The sequence below is a fragment of the Ailuropoda melanoleuca genome, chromosome 12 (genome assembly GCF_002007445.2).
Source record: "Ailuropoda melanoleuca isolate Jingjing chromosome 12, ASM200744v2, whole genome shotgun sequence".
NCBI lineage: Eukaryota > Metazoa > Chordata > Mammalia > Carnivora > Ursidae > Ailuropoda > Ailuropoda melanoleuca.
Genome location: NC_048229.1, coordinates 63,037,779 through 63,056,953, shown reverse-complemented (window position 1 = coordinate 63,056,953; position 19,175 = coordinate 63,037,779). Strand labels below are relative to the sequence as shown.

Genomic DNA, 19,175 nt, shown 5'->3' with positions numbered 1-19,175 from the left:
TGTGTTCCCTCTCTGGCTGGCTGTCTCTATCTCTGTCGAATAAACAAATAAAATCTTAAAAAAAAAAAAAAAAAGAACAAAGGAACTGGGGCATAGGGGCTGTTGTGTGAGGAGGGCTGGGGATACTGCAACCCAGCCAAGTTCCCTTTGCAACCTTTTGCTACTGGAGGGAGGGGGAAGGTGTGGGGTCCCACAGAGAGAAAGTGGGTATGGAGGGGAGGGGAAGGGTATGGGTATGGCCCCTCTCCTGGACAGACCACTGTTTTGGAGAGAATGGAACAGAAGCAGGAAAGAAGAACCAAGGGGGGGCCACAGATTCACTCAACCTGTCCCATCCAAACAAGGATGGTGGAAAAGTTCTTACTGAGATACGACTATAGGCCAGGCCTGTGCCAATCATTTTGCCTCTGCATTTCATGTTATTTACATCTTATAACAACCCCCATACAGACATTATCCCTGTTCTACACAGGAGGAAGCTGAGGCTCACCCAAGATAAATGGGCAGAAATAGCAAGTGGCAGAGCTGGGATTTGAAGTCTGGGCTGTCCTAGGTGTGTTCCAGACTCAGTTTGTTCCTTCTGGGGAGCCAAGCTCAGCCGACAGAGCTGGGAGGACCAGGAGGTGGGAGTGGGGATGTCTCAAGGTCACGTCCTGGTCTTGGTTCTTGGGGCCCTTGGCTATACCTAGGCTTGTGGTAAGTGTGTCTGGCCTGTTGGGGAATGCCTGTGGCCCATTGTGGATGCAGTTCCCTTGGCAATGAAGAAACACTGCTGAAGTCAAGGGTTCAGATTACTGGAGGGGAAACCCAGCCCTGTTTCCTTGCACAGCTCCCTGCTGGGAAGGGTCACAGCTATGCCACATACCTACCTTCTGCTGGACATTCGGGGGTTATTTTCAGGGGTAAGATCAGGTCTGAGGTGGGTAGGAGGGGTCATAAACAGCCCAGGCCAGGATTCGTGATGGGAAGTGGTTTGCCTGCTCTTGAGACTTGTGTCCTGGCAGGAGTTTCCACCCACAACTCCCTCTTGCTGCTGGATCTCATCCAGGAAGCTAGAGCCAGTGTGGGGTTGCCCAGGTGCCCAAGACCCTGGGGCCATGGGAAGGACACAAGTGGCCAGGCCACCCCTCAGTCTAGCCCCTGCCTACTTTGAGGACCTCAAGACCAGAGGGTCCTGTGTGAACCCCCTCATACTTACCTAGCCAGGCCCTCCTCACTCCAAGGCCCTCTCAGATGTTGCCAAGGAAACTGATAGAGCAGCCAGAGAACCCCACCCAGGTCTCCATAGCAACCTATAACAGCCCACCAGGATCTCCATTGTTGATGTCACCTGAACCCTGAATGGGAACCCCCACCCCCGCCACACACATCACAATCAAACGTCAGAGTCTGATAGCAGATCCCTGTCACAAAGTACCTCGTAGCCTGCCTGCCCCCAATCCTCACACATCTCAGACATGAGCAAGGGAGGGAACAGGTCGTTTTATAGCTGGGCACCCCGAGGCTGGGAGAGGAGGCAAGACCCAGGAGCCTGGAGGCAGAGACAGGTCTAGAAACCAAGCTCCCGCATAACATCTCCTCCCCTCTGTGCCCTGGCACCCACCCTAGTTCTAAGGAGTGGGCGAGCTCTGGGCAGTGGAGGCACCAAATGGTGGCTCATCCCACCCACCAGCTCTAGCCCTGCCCCAACTGTACTCTACACCTGTGCCCTTCCTAGATGGGAGTCTGAACTTCCAGGCCCTGCATAGGCCCTGACCTACAGGCCCATCTGGGGCTAGAGGGAAGGAGAGAGACTTTGAAGACTCTTACAGCAGCTGGATCCGGCCCTGACTGTGGTCCAGTCCCACCCCTAGCCACCCTTGCTGCCATCTGACACCTGTCTGCCAGGATTTCCCCAACTTTGGGCAACCTCCAGCCCAGGAGCAGAACAACCAGGAGCAGAAAGGCCAGGAGCGGAAGGGCCAGGGAGGGCCAGGAAGGGCCAGGACCAGGTATTTTTAGCAGTTGCTGGCAGCTGTCTGGAGGGTGCTGGGAGGTGAGGTGGTGCTGAGTTCATCCTTTCCCTTCTCTGGGCCTATATTGCCTCCCCCAGAATCAAGCATGCACCTCTACCAGCAATACACTGCCAGCACACCTCCCTTCCTTCACCCCCTCCCCCAAAAAGCTCTCCTCCTGCTCCCAGAGGCTCACTGGGTGACACTAACCCTCACCCTAAAGGACAGGCTCATCAGTAGAACCTTCAACTCCCCAGGGCAGAGAGGGGAGTAGGGAGGACTTGGCACCAAGGCTAGAAGCCCAGATTTAGGACCCTTCAGTTCTAGCTCATATATGGACCGGTGGGGCGTGGGTGTCCTGAACAGAGAAGGGTGAAGTCTGTCCAGACTGAATTGGTCAGCTTGCTTGGGCAACAGGCCAGGGCTGGGGGAAAGCAAAGGGAGAATTCACTGTTAAAGGGCCAGAACTAATTCTTCCTCAGAGGGGAGCTGGCACAGTTGGCTAATCCGGCTTTCCCCCTTGACCCCACCCATGATGGTACCCCCAACTCTAAACCCGTCCCCCACACCATTCAACCTAGTGCCCCGTCCTGGTCCTTCCTTCCCTGCCTCCCCCCCACGCANCGGCTGCGGTAGCGTCTGGTGTCTGAGCCACGGTTTGCGAGTGGACTGTACCCGGGCCTGGAACCTCCTTCTGACCGTGTCCGTGTGCGGTTGGGTGAGTGTCCCGGCGGAGCGGGGTGCGGGTGGTCGCACCGTCCGGCGTGCGGATGGACGAGTCAGGAGGGTGGCTCACGAGTCAGGGCGCCAGGACCTCCACGGCCGGGAGAGACGGCGGCAGGTCCTCTGCCCGAGCGTCGGGTCTGACTCCGGCGTCGGGCAGGCGCGCCCCGGTGCCGCCTCTCACACCGTCCGCACCGCGGCTGACGCTGCCGTCCCCACTCCCTTTCCCCAGACGGCGTCGGGCGCGATGACTCTGAATGGCGGCGGCAGCGGAGCGGGCGGGAGCCGCGGCGGGGGCCGGGAGCGCGAGCGCCGTCGGGGCAGCACACCCTGGGGCCCGGCGCCCCCGATGCACCGCCGAAGCATGCCTGTGGACGAGCGCGACCTGCAGGCGGCGCTGGCTCCGGGCGCTCTGGCAGCGGCCGCGGCCGGGACCGGGGCCCAGGGTGCGACGCTCCACTGGCCCGAGGGCTCCTCCGAGTCGCTCAGCTCGGCGGGCAGCGACTCAGACGAGAGTGTTTACAAGGTGCTGCTGCTGGGGGCGCCTGGCGTGGGCAAGAGCGCTCTGGCGCGAATCTTCGGTGGTGTAGAGGATGGGCCTGAAGCAGAGGTCGCAGGTGAGGGGCTGGGTCTATTCAAGGGATGGGAGATGCCTGGGGAGGACTGAGTGCTACAGGGCTGGGGACCATGGGATTCTGAAGGCACTGTCAGAATCATGTCTGTACGTACCCATTTCACAGATGGGGAAACTAAGGGAGAAGGGACCTCCAGCCCTTGGTAGGGGAAGAAATGACCTGAGAAAACTGTAGGTTGGGGATAGGACATCCCTCCCTGCCAGGGCTGGCAGGAGCACAGCCAGAGGGAGTTTCTAGGAGAAGAGCCCTAGGTGACCAGTGCTCCCAAAGAATGTGACAGTCACTATTCTAACTCAGGCTACTGTGGTCAGAGCTACCCTGGGGCCCATGCAACAGGAGAGTGGGGAACACTGGAGTGGCAACCCAGGACATTGCCAGCTTGGGGAAAAGGTGTCTAGGTGAGGGTCAGGTGCACCATGCCCTCTATGTCCCGCTTCCCAGCACTGTCATTTCTGTTGTCGAATAGTGGCCATCAGTGGAGAGAAAGATTAGGGGGGCTCTAGGGTGGAGTTGGTGTGTGTGGCGAAAACAGGAAACCTGGCACATGGTGTGGGAGGGTGGTTTTTGGCAGCCAGCGGGTAACCTGACTCCTAGTCTCCTGCCTAGGGCACACATATGATCGGTCCATCATGGTGGATGGAGAAGAGGCATCACTCATGGTCTATGACATTTGGGAACAGGTAGGCGGCAGGGTGGGAGGGGTGACCTGGGGATAGGGGCCTGCTGAGAGGGACAGCCTTGTAGCCTGGGCATAAGAACTGTTGGGTAGATACGCATGTGTATGTGTTCCCCAGGATAGCAGCCGCTGGCTACCTGGTCACTGCATGGCTATGGGGGATGCATACGTCATCGTGTACTCCGTGACGGATAAGGGAAGTTTCGAGAAAGCCTCAGAGCTGCGGGTCCAGCTGCGGCGGGCACGGCAGATGGACGACGTGCCCATTATCCTAGTGGGCAACAAGAGCGACCTGGTGCGCTCTCGAGAGGTCTCGTTGGATGGTGAGCAGGGAGTGGGTCAGAAAGGGAGGGACATCCTGACTGGGCTGTGGTCCATTCAATCTTGGCTCAGCTCAAGTCCCTGGGGATCATAAGTGGCTAAAAATGTTCAGGAAGAAAACTTGAGGGGGAGAGGGGGAAAGCTGCTGCCCTCCCACAGGACTCCCAGAGGGCTGAGAGGGCTGGGGGAAGGACCAGATGCCCTGGGGGAGGAGGAAGCTGCTGGGCACTGAGCTGGGCCACCTCGGGGCCCTCCTTTCCTGTAGCCTTTGGCCCTGGCCTGACAGATGAGGAATGAGGAGAGTGCAGGGAACTGGGCTAGGAGGTCAGAGCGTGGATTCAGGGCCGGGGCCAGTCTTGGTGTGGGCTTGACCCTGGGGAGGATCTGCCCCTCTTGGACTCAGCATTCTCCTCTGTGGCCCCTAGAACTGAGTCCCCTAGAGGAACCTAGCAGTGACTTGGTGACATCCTCCTCCCAATTTCACTGGTTGTTCATCATAATATAACATCAAACCATGAAATACTAAGGTGCCCAACAAAGCTCTCCTTCTCTTGTGTTGACTAGTACGGCATTTCCATTTAAAAATCAGACTTCAAATTATTTCAATAAATGAGTTTCCTATTGTGGGCCTTTGTGAGCTCCTTAAAGGCGGGCACATTCTGCCAGTTGGGTGACCCAGCAATGCCTTGGATCCTTTGTACAGGAGCTGGGGTCTGTGTTTCTGGGGACCACCCAGGGCTCCTTCCCTGACCCCCAGAGTCCTGAATGGTAGCTGCTATGGGGTAGCTAGGGTTTGAGTGGGCTTCTCACCCACTCATTCTTTGTTTCACTGGAATGTGCCTGTCCCCACCAGAGGGCCGGGCCTGTGCTGTGGTCTTCGACTGCAAGTTTATTGAGACGTCAGCGGCGCTGCACCACAATGTCCAGGCCTTGTTCGAGGGTGTTGTGCGCCAGATACGCCTGCGCAGGGACAGCAAAGAGGCCAATGCACGTCGACAAGCGGGTACCCGGCGGCGAGAGAGTCTTGGCAAGAAGGCAAAGCGTTTCTTGGGCCGCATCGTAGCACGCAACAGCCGCAAGATGGCCTTTCGTGCCAAGTCCAAGTCCTGCCATGATCTCTCAGTACTCTAGACTCCACAGGCACATGCTGAGTTGTGCATACAAATGGGCAGATTGGTGGGCTGGCCCAGCCAACTGCCCTAGGTGCCTCAGGGCTGACTCAGACTCTCGGCATACCCCACCTCATGGTCGTGGACAGACAGATGGTGCTGCCCAGGCAGCTCCCAGTGACAATCAAGGACTGGGCCCACAGCGATGCCGTGTACAGGCCAGTGTGTGTGTCCCAAGCAGCAGCCTACGCCCAGCCCGTGGGGCAGGCCCATGTGTGGGGACGGGACTCTAGCTTTCTCCACACTTGGGGTGTGCATGCTCTGGAGGGAGGCTGTTCAGTGCAGTGGTTATTTGTTTACATGCAAATTTTTGTAATAAAGACTATTTCCTGATAGATCAGGGCTGTCGACTTTGTGTTGTCTTTCGATAGGGGCTGTAAGAGCAGGAAGGGTTCCTGAGGTTGAGGGATGGGGCCTCACTGCCCTACTCTAGTGTGTGGCTTTGACTGTCCTAATATTTGGGCTCCGATCTAGCCAGCTGGACCAGAGGGACAGGTGTGGGTTTTGAGCTGATTGGAGATCCAAGCAGCGGGAGGGGACAAGAGCCCCTCCCAGCCCACTATCCAGATTTTTTTCTTGCACTGCGGCCTGGCACTGTCCAGCTGATTAAGGGTTCAGTCACCCCACTATAAGGGAAACTGAGGCTGTCTGAGGGACCATGCCCTGCCTGGTCTCATGGCCAAACAAGAACCTTGGGTCTGGCTTCTGGACTTGCATCTCTGTCCCGCCGCCTCCTGAGGGGCTGGAAAGTTGCTAAGGAGGGGAGCTGTGGAAGACTTCTGAGGCTCCCTGGCTGGGAAAGGAGGAGACCAGTGACTGGGGCTGGGCTACTGAGCCAGGGTCTCACTGTTTTCTCCTCTGGGAGATGCCAGGCCAGAGCATCCCATGCTCAACATTGGCTAATTTGGTTTTGGTGGGAACCGCTCCCCGGAGCCCTCCCTGCTGGAATGAGAAGCTTTGCATTTGTGTGGGATTGTGTGTGCATTTGCTGATAGCTGGAGGTGTGCCTGACTCCCTGCCACCCACACCAGGCACTGGTGACTGCTAGGACTTTCCCTATGGTGTTTCAGGAAGGAGTATCTTCATTTGGCAATGGCAGGTGGGGAACTGAAGCAGTTACCTGAGGTCACACAGGCAGAAGTGGATGAGTAGGGACTGGTATATAATTCTGCCGGTCTCCAGAGTCTGAAGGCAGCCTGCGGTGAGCCTTGGGACAGTTTCTGAGAAGGTTCTGGGCAAGGATCCATACATTTCCTTCATTGGTTCAGTTTATTTATTCCACAGACCCCTAGGAGCTCTTCCAACCTGGTTAGAACACTGATTGCAGTGTTGTCAGGGCCACTCCTCCACATGCAGGACCTGTCTTGACTCACCCACATGCCCCCCGGGACAATGTTAACTGCTCAAAGCTGCTTCCGCTCCCACTCCCACCCTGCAACATACTTAGAGGCATGTGGAAGGCATGGTTTTCTCAGAACAGGTGAAGGTCCTGAGGTCTGAGGAAGAACGTAGGCCTTCCTGGCCCTGCTACTTATTGGCTGTGTGACCCTGGGCAAGCCACTCAGTGTCTCTGTGCCCAATATGGAACTCTGGGACAGTGCCCTGTCCAAGTGGAGTTGGGGAAATTATGAAGGTATGTGCTTAGAGCATTGCTGGGTGCATAGTAGGAGCTCAACGCACATGAGACCCCTTCAAGAACCCCACAGTGCCCAGCTCCAGGCTGGGGTGTCTGGGGTGCCTGAGTGACCCTGAGGCAGGCACCCTGGGCTTGTGCCAGACAAGGCTGGAAGCAGCCGAGGGGTCCCCACCCATCCTCCAGATATGCAGTGGAAAAGACTCAGGGAAGACCATGGGAAACTCCAAGGACAAGGATGAACTGGCAACGGCATCCCTGACCCTTCCCACACACACCCCCTTGTCGTGGACTCCCAGGCCCCAGAAGCTTCTCCTGGCTCCACTTGGCTGCCCTCTGTGGGGGAGGGGCCTCTGCCAAGCCCTGCTATTACCTCAAGGTCACCTGAGCTGGCTCAAACTGCTCTTCCTCCTCAGAGGCATGAGACAGTCTGTTGCCCCAGCCCTGTCTGTGTCAGCAGTCAGCATGAGCCCTCAGGGAGCCTCAGGGAATCTCACGGGCTGCTATGCCTCCCACCCACTGGTCCCATGGTGGTGGTCTGGAATCCCAAATACCCAGTTCAGGTCATGCTCATTTATCCTTCATGTGCAACCTCCAGCTCCTTGCTTTTGATCCAGTCAGAAGCTACCAGGGCAAAGGGAGGGCAAGGTCACCACTGGGTCCCTGAGACCTGCCCTGGAGGGGTCCCAGGCTAATGGAAGAGATAGACGATGACAATCTGGTGTCTTTTCTGCTTTGATAGAGGTAACACATGGCATGGAGTAGAGCATACTCCCAGAAAAGAATCCTGAACAAGCCTGGGAGCCCAGGGAAGGTTTCCTGGAGAAAGAAATATTTTTTTTAAAGGTTTTATTTATTTATTTGACAGAGAGAGAGACAGCCAGCAAGAGAGGGAACACAAGCAGGGGGAGTGTGAGAGGAAGAAGCAGGCTCCCCGCTGACCTGAGCGAAAGGCAGATGCTTAACAACTGAGCCACCCAGGTGCCACGGGGAAAGGAGTATTTGAGCTGAGTACTGTAGCCTGAGTAGGTGCTCACCAGACAGATGAAGGGAGGGAAGGGCATTCCAGACAAAAGGAACAGAGTGGGCCAAGATAGAGCTGCAGATGCTGGTGCATAGGGGAGAAGTGAGAGTGAGTCGGGGACCACAGAAAAAGAAGTAATGTCCAAGCCCAGAGGCCAAGAATTCCACCCTGGGCTGTATAGGAACGGGAAAAGTGCCAGGCCAATGATCTCCGCACCTCCTGGGGCTGGCAGTCACAGATGCTGAGCAGCCCCCAGCTTTCCAAAGTCAATGAGTAACTTGGGGGGCTGGGCAGGGCCAGGCCTGCTGCTGTGGGCCCAGTAGTGTTTTCCACTCCTGAGCAAGCATGGCTGGACCGCCTACCTGATCAAGTGTCCGCCCTGCCCTACCCCACCCATCCCGGCCTGGCTAGTGCACCCTAGGGAAAGAGCTCTCTCGCCGGGCAGCTGGACCAAGGGAGCCTGCCTTAGGGACCAGAGGGTGAGGGTCCTGGAATGGAGGGATGAGGAGGGCCGAGGCTGGGGTTGGTGGTAGGGGAAGGAGAAGCACTGGCTTGTCCAGCCCTTGTACAGGGAAGAATTCCCAGGAGCGGCTGGAATGGGTGTCCATGCTCTGCATGGCCAGCTCCATGCGGAGTGCCAGCAAATACCAAGATGAGGGCAGGCCGCCTGCCCGCAGGGACTCTGTCTGAAGGATGGCAGTGGGTGGAAAATCAGGGCCCAAGACCCTGAGCCATGGGTCCTCTGTTCCCGGAGGCATTGTCCTGTGGTCAGGTCCTGTGTGACCTTGGTCAGGCCTTGCCCTTCAGGCTTTGCCTACAACATGAGGCGACTGCAGGAAGTGACCCTCAGAGTCATCAGAGACTTTCCAGCTTCAAACTTTTGTGATATTGGGGGCTGCTGGGCAATTAGCACTTTGGGATCTCCATACAAGCTGGGGAGGCTATGTCAGGAAGGAGCCGAAGGTATGGAGGTGAAACTCCCATGGAGACCCTTGTGGGGGCAAGAACCGGGAGGTAGGATGGCTGGGCCTGGGGGCCTGGGTGGGCCTGGTTGAGGAGCTGGATGCCCTTCGACCTTGCAGGCGGTGAGGAGCCACAGGCTCCTCTAAGGGGAGGAAGAGGAGGCCAGTCTGTCTTGAGGCCCCTTGGGCTGTTGGTATGGAATGGGCCGAGGCAGGGGACAAGGATGGAACTGCGTGGAGGGCAGTGTCCAAGTGGGTGGGCTGGGGAGGGGCAGCTCTGACAGTATAGCAGGACAGGGGACAGGAGGAGGCCTGGCTGCCTTTCCCATAGTGACAGGTAGCAGAGGTCCAACTGATGAAGGGACAGTTGTACCCTGTGGGGCCTGGGGAAGCCATGGCTTGGGCTGAGTGGGGATGAAGGGAGGAAGCAGTGGGAGGGAATCCTTGCCCATTGATCTGGCTGGATCCTTACTGCCACGTCCCTCAGGCCCATCCTGACCATGGTCCCTGCCTGGCTGTTGCTGCTTTTCCTCTCCGTAGCCCAGGTGAGCAAGGGCCCACTCGGCTCCTTCAGATCCTGACCTTGGGCGTTGGCACCCTTGTCTCCCATCCCACCTGGACCAGTTGCACTGACCATGGAAGGGACTAGCTGTGCGAGGGTGTGCAGAGCTGGCTATAGACCAGTTGTGGGATCAGGAGGTCAAAGGCCAGGGGGTGGATGGGCTAAGGTATGGGCAGGCCCATGGAAGGGGCAGAAATTCCCCTTCCTTGTCAGGCACCCATGACAGGAAGGTAAAGCCTGGAGGCAAGGTGAGAATCCTCTCCCAGGTTTTCGCCAAGGTCCAGTCTGCAGAATTGTATGTGGAAGTCCCAGAAAACTATGGTGGAAATTTCCCCTTGTACCTGATCAAGGTGAGTCTAAGAGCTGGGTGGGCTCCCCTCCCCCCACGTCCCGCTTCCCCCACCTCCAGCATTTCTATCTCTTTCTTGTCTGTCTTTCTTTCAATCCGGACAGTATGTGATATAGTGTGAGTGACTAACAAAATTTCAATTCCAGAAGAAAGTAGGGTTTTAATAAACTATTGGTGGTGGAGTTTTGAGCTTTAGAAAGGAGGGCGGGAAGTACTGGGGAGTATTAAGTACAGGGGAAAGAGCTGTGGCTTTAAATGTTGGTCCTGTGATTTACTGGCTGTGCGACTTCCGACAAGTGCTAACCTTCTCTGAGCCTCAGTTTCCCCACATATAAAATGGGGCCATTGGGTGGAGGGGCAACCCCCTAGGCCTGGCTCCACTGCCTTTACCTTTGTTTTCCCCCACAGCTGCCACTGCCCCCTGAGGAGACTGAGGGTGAGATTGTGCTGTCGGGGACCCATGACATGGCAGCTGAGGGCCCCTTTGCTGTGGATCCGGAGTCTGGCTTCTTGCTGGTGACCAGGGCCCTGGACCGAGAGGAACAAGCGGAGTACCGGCTAAAGGTATGACCGGGCCAGACACTGGGGAGAACAGTGAAGGCCGGCCAGGGTGCTGACGAGCTTTCCCTGCCAGGTCACCCTGGAGACTGAGGATGGACGTGTCTTGTGGGGCCCGCAGCCTGTGCTTGTGCGTGTAAAGGATGAGAATGACCAGGTGCCTCACTTCTCTCAGTTCATCTACAGAGTTCAGCTGAGCCAGGGCACCAGGCCTGGTGAGTGCCCAGGGCCACCAGTGAACAACGGGTCAGGTGGGCACTGAGGAGAAAACAGAGAGTAAAGAGATGGGCAACTGTTGGCGTAAGGACAGGCAGACAGGGTTCAAGCTGCCCCTTCCCATTTCTGTGCCATCCCACTTTCCCCACCCCACTGAGAGTCCTCCAGTCCCATCCACTCTTGGCCTCCGTTTGCTCCCCTCCAAAGCGGGCTGAAAAATCCGTGGCTCACCTCCAGCGTCCCAATATGATGATGCATATGGAAGGAAGTACCAGGGAGAGATGAGGGAGGCATGGGAAACTCTTCCCATCCCCTGCACCCCTTATGGTTTGCCCTCTCCACACACACCAGGCATTCCCTTCCTCTTCCTTGAGGCTTCGGACAAGGATGAGCCGGGCACAGCCAACTCAGATCTCCGATTCTACATCCTGAACCAGGCCCCAGCCCAGCCTTCCCGAGACATGTTCCAGCTGGAGCCTCGGCTGGGGGCTCTGGCCCTCAGCCCTGAGGGTGAGCCTGAGCTGGGTGTGATGAGGGGAGAGGGTCAGGGAAAGCTGGGGAAGGGGCATGTGAGCTGTCATAGTAGGATGGGTTGGAGTCTGAGAGATGAAGAAGAAAGTATTCTAGGTGGAGCGTGGCAAGGCAAAAGGCTTGAACCATGCATGGAGAGAAAAAATGGTGTGAACAGAGTATCCTCAGCCCTACACTCTGGACACCCAAGCCTGAGGGGCAAGGGTAGGAGAGACCTGAGGGGTTGTAGCCTAGGATGTTGCTGGGAGACCTTTGGACTGATTATAAGGGAGACCTGGACCTGGGAGTTCAGGCCGGGGGCACAGGATGGGGATGGAAAGAAAAGCTAATCATACACCCACCAGTCACACTTTCACCCATCTACCACCCAACCACATATGCAGCCCATCTATTCAAATACCTATCCAAACTAATCCATCCACACACCCAACTCCCCATCCATTTGTGTAGTCAACCATTCATTCATCCAGCCAGTCATCTATTCATCTCCCCATCCACCCACGGACCCCTACCCTCATCCTAGTCGCCCCGTCCATCAGCCATTCATTGTGCAGATAGATCTGGAAATGACTTTGCAGACTTTCAAGTCCTGCTTGGGTGCTCACTCTGGTGCTAAAAGTTTTTCTCACCGTTGGGCCCAGAGGGCATCCTGACCACCTGCCGTATGCTTGGCTTTGTGTTTGTTACCTCACTGAGAAGGATGCCCTGGACTCCTGCTCAGCTGACCACCCTGCTCCTTCTAGGAAGCACCAGCCTAGACCAGGCTGCGGAAGGGCCCTACCAGCTGTTGGTACAGGTCAAGGACATGGGTGACCAGGCTTCGGGCCACCAGGCCACAGCCACCATAGATGTCTCCATAGTAGAGAACACCTGGGTGCCCCTGGATCCTATCCACCTGGCAGAGAATCTCAAAGTTCCATACCCACACCACATTGCCCAGGTGAGTGAGTGGCTGTCAGTGGCTGAAGTAGCCCAATGGCTGATACAACTGGGCCAGAGTCTCAAGATTGGGGGGTGGACCTGAGACCCAGCTTGACCTCTGCTCCTCCCATACCTATGTTCCTCCCTCTACTGTCCCCATCAGTTCCCATGATGGAGTAAGGTGTCCAAGGCCCTGGGACCACAGCCCCTCACCTGCTCTCTTCTGGCCACCGTGGCTCTGGGCCCTGACCTGACCTTGGCCCAGTCTTCCTCAGGGAGAACAGCTGCCACCTCCCTGCTGCCATGGGGATTGTCACCCAGGCTTGGAATGTCTCAGACCTCCTCGAGGAATGCCCTGGGGTCAGGTCCAGCCCAAGTGGGCAGAGAATAACGCAACCTGGTCATTCAGGCGCCTTGGGCAGGGACCAGGAGAGGGCCAGGGCCGCAAGGGACTTGCTATAACAAGTGTCCCAAACAAAAGGATCCTACCTTGGGCTCCAGGGAGGAGAGCACCTTGCCTGAGGTCCCACAGCAGGCTCCCCACCCAGGAAGAGTCGAGGCATAAGAGCTGACATGGGCTGCTCCTGCCCCTCACCCCGGGTGCCCTCATGCTGTGCCGTACTGCCAGGTACACTGGAGTGGGAGAGATGTGCGTTATCACCTGGAGAGCCAGCCCCCTGGACCCTTTGATGTGGATGCAGAGGGGACACTCCACGTGACCGGGGAGCTAGACCGAGAAGCCCAGGCTGAGGTGAGGTGAGGGGGAAGCCAAGAGGGCAGGCTGAGGGGTGCCTGGTCACCGTCCGGTTGGCTTCTGGGGGTGTCGCATCCCCCACAGGCACTGAGGCCGTGGAAGAGCACCCGGAAGAGCTGCAGCTGGCCACCAGAAGGGAATGCAGACCCAGGCCAGGCTGGAGCTGCCCTTGGCCTTCATCTGAAGCCCTCCACTGCCCACTTCAGTACCTACTCCAGGTGCAGGCTCAGAACACCCGCGGTGAGGACTACACAGAGCCTCTGGAGCTGCGCGTGGTAGTGGCGGATGAGAACGACAACGCACCTGTCTGCCCCCTACGTGACTCCCCAGTCAGCATTCCTGAGCTCAGCCCCCCAGGTGGGCTATGGGCCTTGTGGGGGGATGCAGGGGGGTTAAAGTCCTTGTGACCCATCCAATTTTGTTCTTCTTTGGGATGGGGCCAACCTGCGGCCCCTCTATCAATGTCCCTACCTTCCCACGAGCTCAGGTTTGGTCTGGCACAAAAGAGGAGTGGGTGGAGTGAGGCCTTCAGATTGGGCTGTGATCCCACCCAGGTGGATGCTGTCTTCACAGGCACCGAGGTGACTAGGCTGTCGGCAGAGGACATGGATGCCCCCGGTTCCCCCAATTCCCATATCGTGTATCAGCTGCTGAGCCCTGAGCCTGAGGAGGGAGCAGACGGAAGGGCCTTCGAGCTGGACTTCACCTCAGGCAGCGTGACACTGGGGGATGCCCCCCTCCGGGCCGCCCAGAACATCCTGCTTCGGGTGATGGCCGCTGACCGAGGAGGAGCTGAGGGCAGTAGGTGCCCCGATGGCGACCCGGGCTCTCTCCCTCCCTGTTCCTTTCCTGGTCTCTCCAACATGCCCTCTCCCGCCTCAGGCCTCAGCAGCACATGTGAGGTTGCCGTCACAATCACAGACATCAATGACCATGCCCCCGAGTTCACCGTTTCCCAGGTAAGCAGGAACAGGGGAGGAGACCTTGGGAAGGCACTGATGAGGGGCTCATGGCCCCTCCGCATCTCTCCCAGATTGAGCCTGTAAGCCTCCCTGAGGACGCAGAGCCAGGGACTCTGGTCGCCACGCTCATGGCCACTGATGCTGACCTTGAACCTGCCTTCCGCCTCATGGACTTTGCCATTGAGGCGGGGGATGTGGAGGGGACCTTCGGCCTGGATTGGGAGCCAGACTCCAGTCATGTTGAACTCCGACTCCTCAAGGTAAGGGGCTGGGGCTGGGGAAGGGGCACACATATACCCACATGCATGCACCGATGTTCCATACCCTGGCCCAGACAGTGACCCAGACCCCGTTGCTTCTAGAATCTCAGCTATGAGGCAGCTTCAAGCCACAAGCTGGTGGTAGTGGTTCGGAGCGTGGCAGAATTGGTGGGGCCAGGCCCAGGCCCTGGAGCCACAGCCACAGTGACTGTGCTGGTGGAAAAGCTGGTGCCACCCCCCAAGTTGGACCAGGAGAGCTACGAGGCCAGTGTTCCAGTCAGCACCCCAGCTGGCTCCCTCCTGCTGACCATCCAACCCTCAGACCCCATAAGCAGTCCCCTCAGGTGAGCCAGAAGCCCAGCTCTTAGCTGGGCTAGACCTTCCCTGCTCCCCGGGGATGACCCCCAGGACCTCAGAAGGGACTCACATGACCTATGTCCTGGAATGTTCCTCAAACCATGCCTAATGCTGACGTTGTGATTCCTGAGGTTGGGTGAGAGCTAGGTGAGTTGGATAGGGCATGGAGAGGAGAGTTAGGGCTCCATGCACGCTCAAATGCTGCTTCCCATGGTGTCCTGAATAGGCCCTCCCCCATCTCTCCCCCAGACTGCAGCACAGACGAAGTCTGTTTCCTGGCCCCATCCTGTCCCTTTATGGGGTGACCTGAGACTAGTGGAGTTGAGTCAAGCCACCCAGGCTCTGATAGTTCCCTTCCCACAATATCCGTGATTCAAGCCCTGTCCCTCAACAAGTCCCTAAAGCTGGGGAGAGAAACGAGGCACCCTGGGCACTGCTGCCACCCCCAAGTCACAGAGAGGATGTGGAACTTGAGCAGGTCACACCGCCCTGGGGGGGGACTCTGAGTAAGACCCCGTATATGGTCCCAGTGCCTCCCTGCCCCCTGTCTTCTCTGGGCCTCAGGTTCTCCCTGGTCAATGACTCAGAGGGCTGGCTCTGCATCAAGGAGGTCTCTGGCGAGGTGCACATAGCCCGGCCCCTGCAAGGCGCCCAGCCTGGGGACATGTACACAGTGCTCGTGGAGGCCCGGTATGAAGGTATGGCCAGGCAGTGGTGGGGCCTCTGGCAGGGAGAGTAAGCCTTGGGCAGACAGAGAGATGCGCAGGGCTGAGCTTCCTTCCCAGGGTCCCTCCTGGCATCCACTCCGCCCCAGGCAGGCAAGAGGAATGAAACCTGGGGCCAATGTCGGTCTCTGAGATGCCTGGTGTCCGCTTCCCCTCTCAGAGCACGCTCCTCACTGGACACTTACAATCCTCCAACCATGCCCCTTAGCCCTGGAGGGCCTCTCAGGTGTTGGCTTCAGACATAGGCTAGAAGCAGAGGCTGTGGGGCCAGGCAGGTGGAAGGAGTGCCAGGGGCCATGTCTATGGTAGGCAAGCCAGTACGTAAGCCTGAATGGGACACTGAAGCCAGGTATGGAGGGCTCTGAATGCCACAGTGACCAGAAGAAAAGCTGGCTATGTCAGGGTGGGTATGTCAGGGAGATCGGTCTCAGCTCTGGGCTGGACTGTCATGTGGTGCACGACAGACAGCCGAAGTGAGCTGCCCTATAGTCAGGACATCTCTGCATTGTTGGGGCCTGGCACCAGTGGTTGGGGTGGGGGGTGAGGGCAAGCCTGGCATCCAGAAAGGCACAGAAAGGCCTGGCAACTATTTGGATAGTGAAGGGGGGGGGCAAGATGCACTGTGAGGGAGAGACAGGTGCGAGGGTACTGCTGGGGATGGGGAGGAGGGGTAGGGTAAATCAGGTGTGGCAGAGACTCAGCTGGGTGAGATCTACAGGCCCAGGGCTAGCTTGGCACTGCCTCCTCTGCAGATGAGCCGACCCTGAGCACCTCTGCAACCCTTGTGATCCGCTTTCTGAAGGCCCCTTCTGCCTGGGCCCCAACCCTGAACCCTGTACCCACCCGACACCTCTGCACACCCCGCCAGGACCATGGCGTGGTTATCAGTGGACCTGGCGAGGACCCTGACCTGGCTGGTGGGCATGGTCCCTACAGCTTTGCCCTTGGCCCCAACCCGACGGTGCGGCGGGATTGGCACCTCCAGGCTCTCAACGGTGTGTGGTGGGGAAATGCGGCTGACGTTGGCCAAGGTGGGAAGCGGTGGGGCTATTGGAAATGAGACGCCCCTGTGCTGTGGGGGCAGAGCTGGGCCTCAGGCCTGTCCAGGCCAGGGACTCTGGTCACTGCTTGCTGTCCCACAGGTTCCCATGCCTACCTCACCCTGGCCCTGCACTGGGTGGAGCCACGTGAGCACATCGTGCCAGTAGTTGTCAGCCACGATGCCCAGACGTGGCAGCTCCTGATCCGAGGTGAGGCCAGGGCGCTGTGTGTCTGCTGTTCCCGGGGGAACAGTTGGGATGCAGGGGGAGGGGCCGGGCACACACACATGCAGGTTCACGGGGACTACAAATGCCCATGCACGCCTGCACATCTGTGGCCAGGCACACAGACGCCTGTGCACAGAGGCACCACAAAGGAGTATGCACCCACCCCCCACACGTAAACACACATGTGTGCACGAAAGTGTATATGAGCAGGCTGTGCCGGAGCCTCCGATTTGCTTTAGGGCCCGCCCCCATTGCCTTTACCTTCCTCCCTGGCCCCCTGTCCCCCAGTGATTGTGTGTCGCTGCAACATGGAGGGGCAGTGCATGCGCAAGGTGGGCCGCATGAAGGGCATGCCCACGAAGCTGTCGGCAGTGGGCATCCTCGTGGGCACCTTGATGGCAATAGGTAATGGATGCTGGGCTCTTGAGTGGGGGAGGGAGACGGAGGGTCGGAGTTACAGCCTCCAGGTGCACCGCGCCCGGTCCCACAGTGCTCCCCAGGGCTGGAGAAAGAACCCCACAGCTCTCCCAGTCATCATGTTCCTGCTTCGTGCAATCGTAGTCATCATTGTCGTCATTGATAACAGCATTTACTGTTACATTATTATACATTGACTGTGTAATATAGGATTATCACATTGAATCCTCTTCACAACCCTGTGAAGTGCATTGTGACATCTCCCCATTTTCCAGATGAGGTCCCTGAGGCTCAGAGAGGTTAAGTGACTTGTCTGAGGTCACACAGCCAGAATGTGGCAGAGCCCAGGTCTTTCCAGCCTAATCCCTTTAGTTCAAGCCTCCCTCTTTATCCCCTTGATTTCTTTAGTCCTCTAGATTCTTCTCTGGCTGTTTTTTTTTGTTTTTGTTTTTGTTTTTTTGGTTCTAGCACAATGCTACCATGTGCCTTTTTCTGAGTCTATGGGAACAGCTCACTGGCTCCCAGATGACTCCCACTGAATTGTGTCCCAGAGAAGGGGACTTTGGAGGCTGGGGTGTTCTGGACAGCCGCAGGCCAAGCAGTCAGTCTTTTTCTGGCCCCAGGACCACAGTCATACGCACCCAGCATTGCGAATGCTGTCTAGGAAACCTTGCTTCCTTTTAAACCAATACCAATAGCAGGGTGGTGGACGAGTCCCACGGCTCCTTCTGAGAGCTGATCCATCCCTCTTGGGCCCCTCAGGCATCTTCCTCATCTTCATCTTCACTCACTTGACCCTGGCGAGGAAGAAGGACCTAGATCAGCCAGTGGAGAGCGTGCCCCTGAAGGCGGCAGTTTGAATGGTCCAGGCAGCCCCAGCTGGGAACTTGGCCTCTGCCTCCCTCTGAGTCCCCTGGGAGAGGGCCCAGCACGGGGGCCTAGGACAGAGTAGGAGCCTCTTCACCTGCCCTGGGTTGGAGGCAACATCACCTGACAAGTCTGTACAGCCTAAACCCTGACTTTATGGGCTGCCCGTGGGAGTGTTCCACATGGGGCCACGTTTGTCCACCAATAAAGCCTCGGAGAGCAGGGCATGGGCTGTGCCTGCATCTCAGAGTCATGTGAGTGTGTACATTACCCATGTCAACCTTCATTCCTTTCCCATCTCCTTCTGCGCAAAAAGGGTCTAGGGGCTTGAGGGACAAGCCTCCTATGAGGAGGGCATGGGGGCATAATGTCGGTTCTTGGGGAGAACTTGACGTTGGAGCAAGGTGGATCATTTCTATGGGCATTTGGAGACCATGGCTGGCTGCAGACCCTGGAGGGGTTAAGTTGAGGAGGGTGTCCTTGAGATTCTGTGTTTTCCGGGACATATTTGCTAGGGGAGGGCACCTGTGAGTCTATGTGCTGTGCTTGTGTGCGAACACACTGCTCTATCTGTGTGAGTCACCTGCACGTGGGTGGGCAGAGGTTCCACAGTCTTTTTTTTTTTTTTAAGATTTTATTTATTTATTCGACAGAGATAGAGACAGCCAGCGAGAGAGGGAACACAAGCAGGGGGAGTGGGAGAGGAAGAAGCAGGCTCATAGCAGAGGAGCCTGATGTGGGGCTCGATCCCACAACGCCGGGATCACGCCCTGAGCCGAAGGCAGACGCTCAACCGCTGTGCCACCCAGGCGCCCCAGAGGTCCCACAGTCTTAGGAAGGGTCTGCACTGGAATCATGAGGGTCTAATAGGGCTGGAACAGGAGAGGTGAGGTTGGGAATGGGTCTCTCTGCCCCAGTGCAGGCCCCAGCGCACCTCTGGTTTTCATATACAGGATGGTGGGTGCGTGGAGGGGCGGGATCTGCAGAAAGTCAGAGAAGAGGGAATCACTCAGACAGACAGGAAACCCCATGGCTCACCCTGAAGCTGCCCCTGCCCCAAATGAACCCCTTCCCCTGACCCAGGGTTAAGCCATGACCCTGGTGCCCTGCTGAGCCCTAACCATACCTCCAGGCCGACCTCCAATCCCTGACCCTTGACTGACTCTAGTTGCATGCTGATCCCCCATGCACCCATCCCAACCGTCTCTGGGGAGCCAGGGTGGGACTTGCTGTCCCAAGCACCCTGAGCTGATGATGGTAAATCACGGGGAAGGGAGAAAAACAACCTCTG

The 19,175-nt window shown here is 57.5% G+C and overlaps 2 protein-coding genes across 6 annotated transcripts; both read left to right on the top strand.

The window, feature by feature from the left end:
* Nucleotides 1-2,620: 2,620 nt before the first annotated feature.
* Nucleotides 2,621-5,847, top strand: RRAD (RRAD, Ras related glycolysis inhibitor and calcium channel regulator). The gene is made up of 5 exons (XM_019798822.2): nt 2,621-2,712; nt 2,950-3,334; nt 3,959-4,032; nt 4,147-4,351; nt 5,203-5,847. Exons 2-5 carry the CDS (start codon nt 2,965-2,967, stop codon nt 5,478-5,480), a joined length of 927 nt encoding a protein of 308 aa, XP_019654381.2. The 5' UTR covers nt 2,621-2,712; nt 2,950-2,964; the 3' UTR covers nt 5,481-5,847.
* Nucleotides 5,848-8,554: 2,707 nt separating this feature from the next.
* CDH16 (cadherin 16) lies at nt 8,555-18,154 on the top strand. Of its 5 annotated transcripts, none has more exons than XM_019798818.2 (18): nt 8,555-8,654; nt 9,625-9,682; nt 9,966-10,049; nt 10,457-10,612; nt 10,683-10,821; nt 11,174-11,332; nt 12,097-12,293; nt 12,903-13,025; nt 13,235-13,385; nt 13,602-13,829; nt 13,911-13,987; nt 14,062-14,250; nt 14,353-14,594; nt 15,172-15,305; nt 16,085-16,327; nt 16,475-16,582; nt 16,889-17,005; nt 17,780-18,154. In XM_019798818.2, the coding sequence occupies exons 2-18, from the start codon at nt 9,638-9,640 to the stop codon at nt 17,875-17,877; spliced, it is 2,490 nt and encodes an 829-aa protein (XP_019654377.1). In that variant the 5' UTR covers nt 8,555-8,654; nt 9,625-9,637; the 3' UTR covers nt 17,878-18,154. The 5 variants fall into 5 exon arrangements, with proteins under 5 accessions (XP_019654377.1, XP_034495292.1, XP_034495291.1 ...); XM_034639401.1 differs by having other exon boundaries at nt 10,683-10,857; XM_034639400.1 differs by having other exon boundaries at nt 13,602-13,987.
* Nucleotides 18,155-19,175: the final 1,021 nt, after the last annotated feature.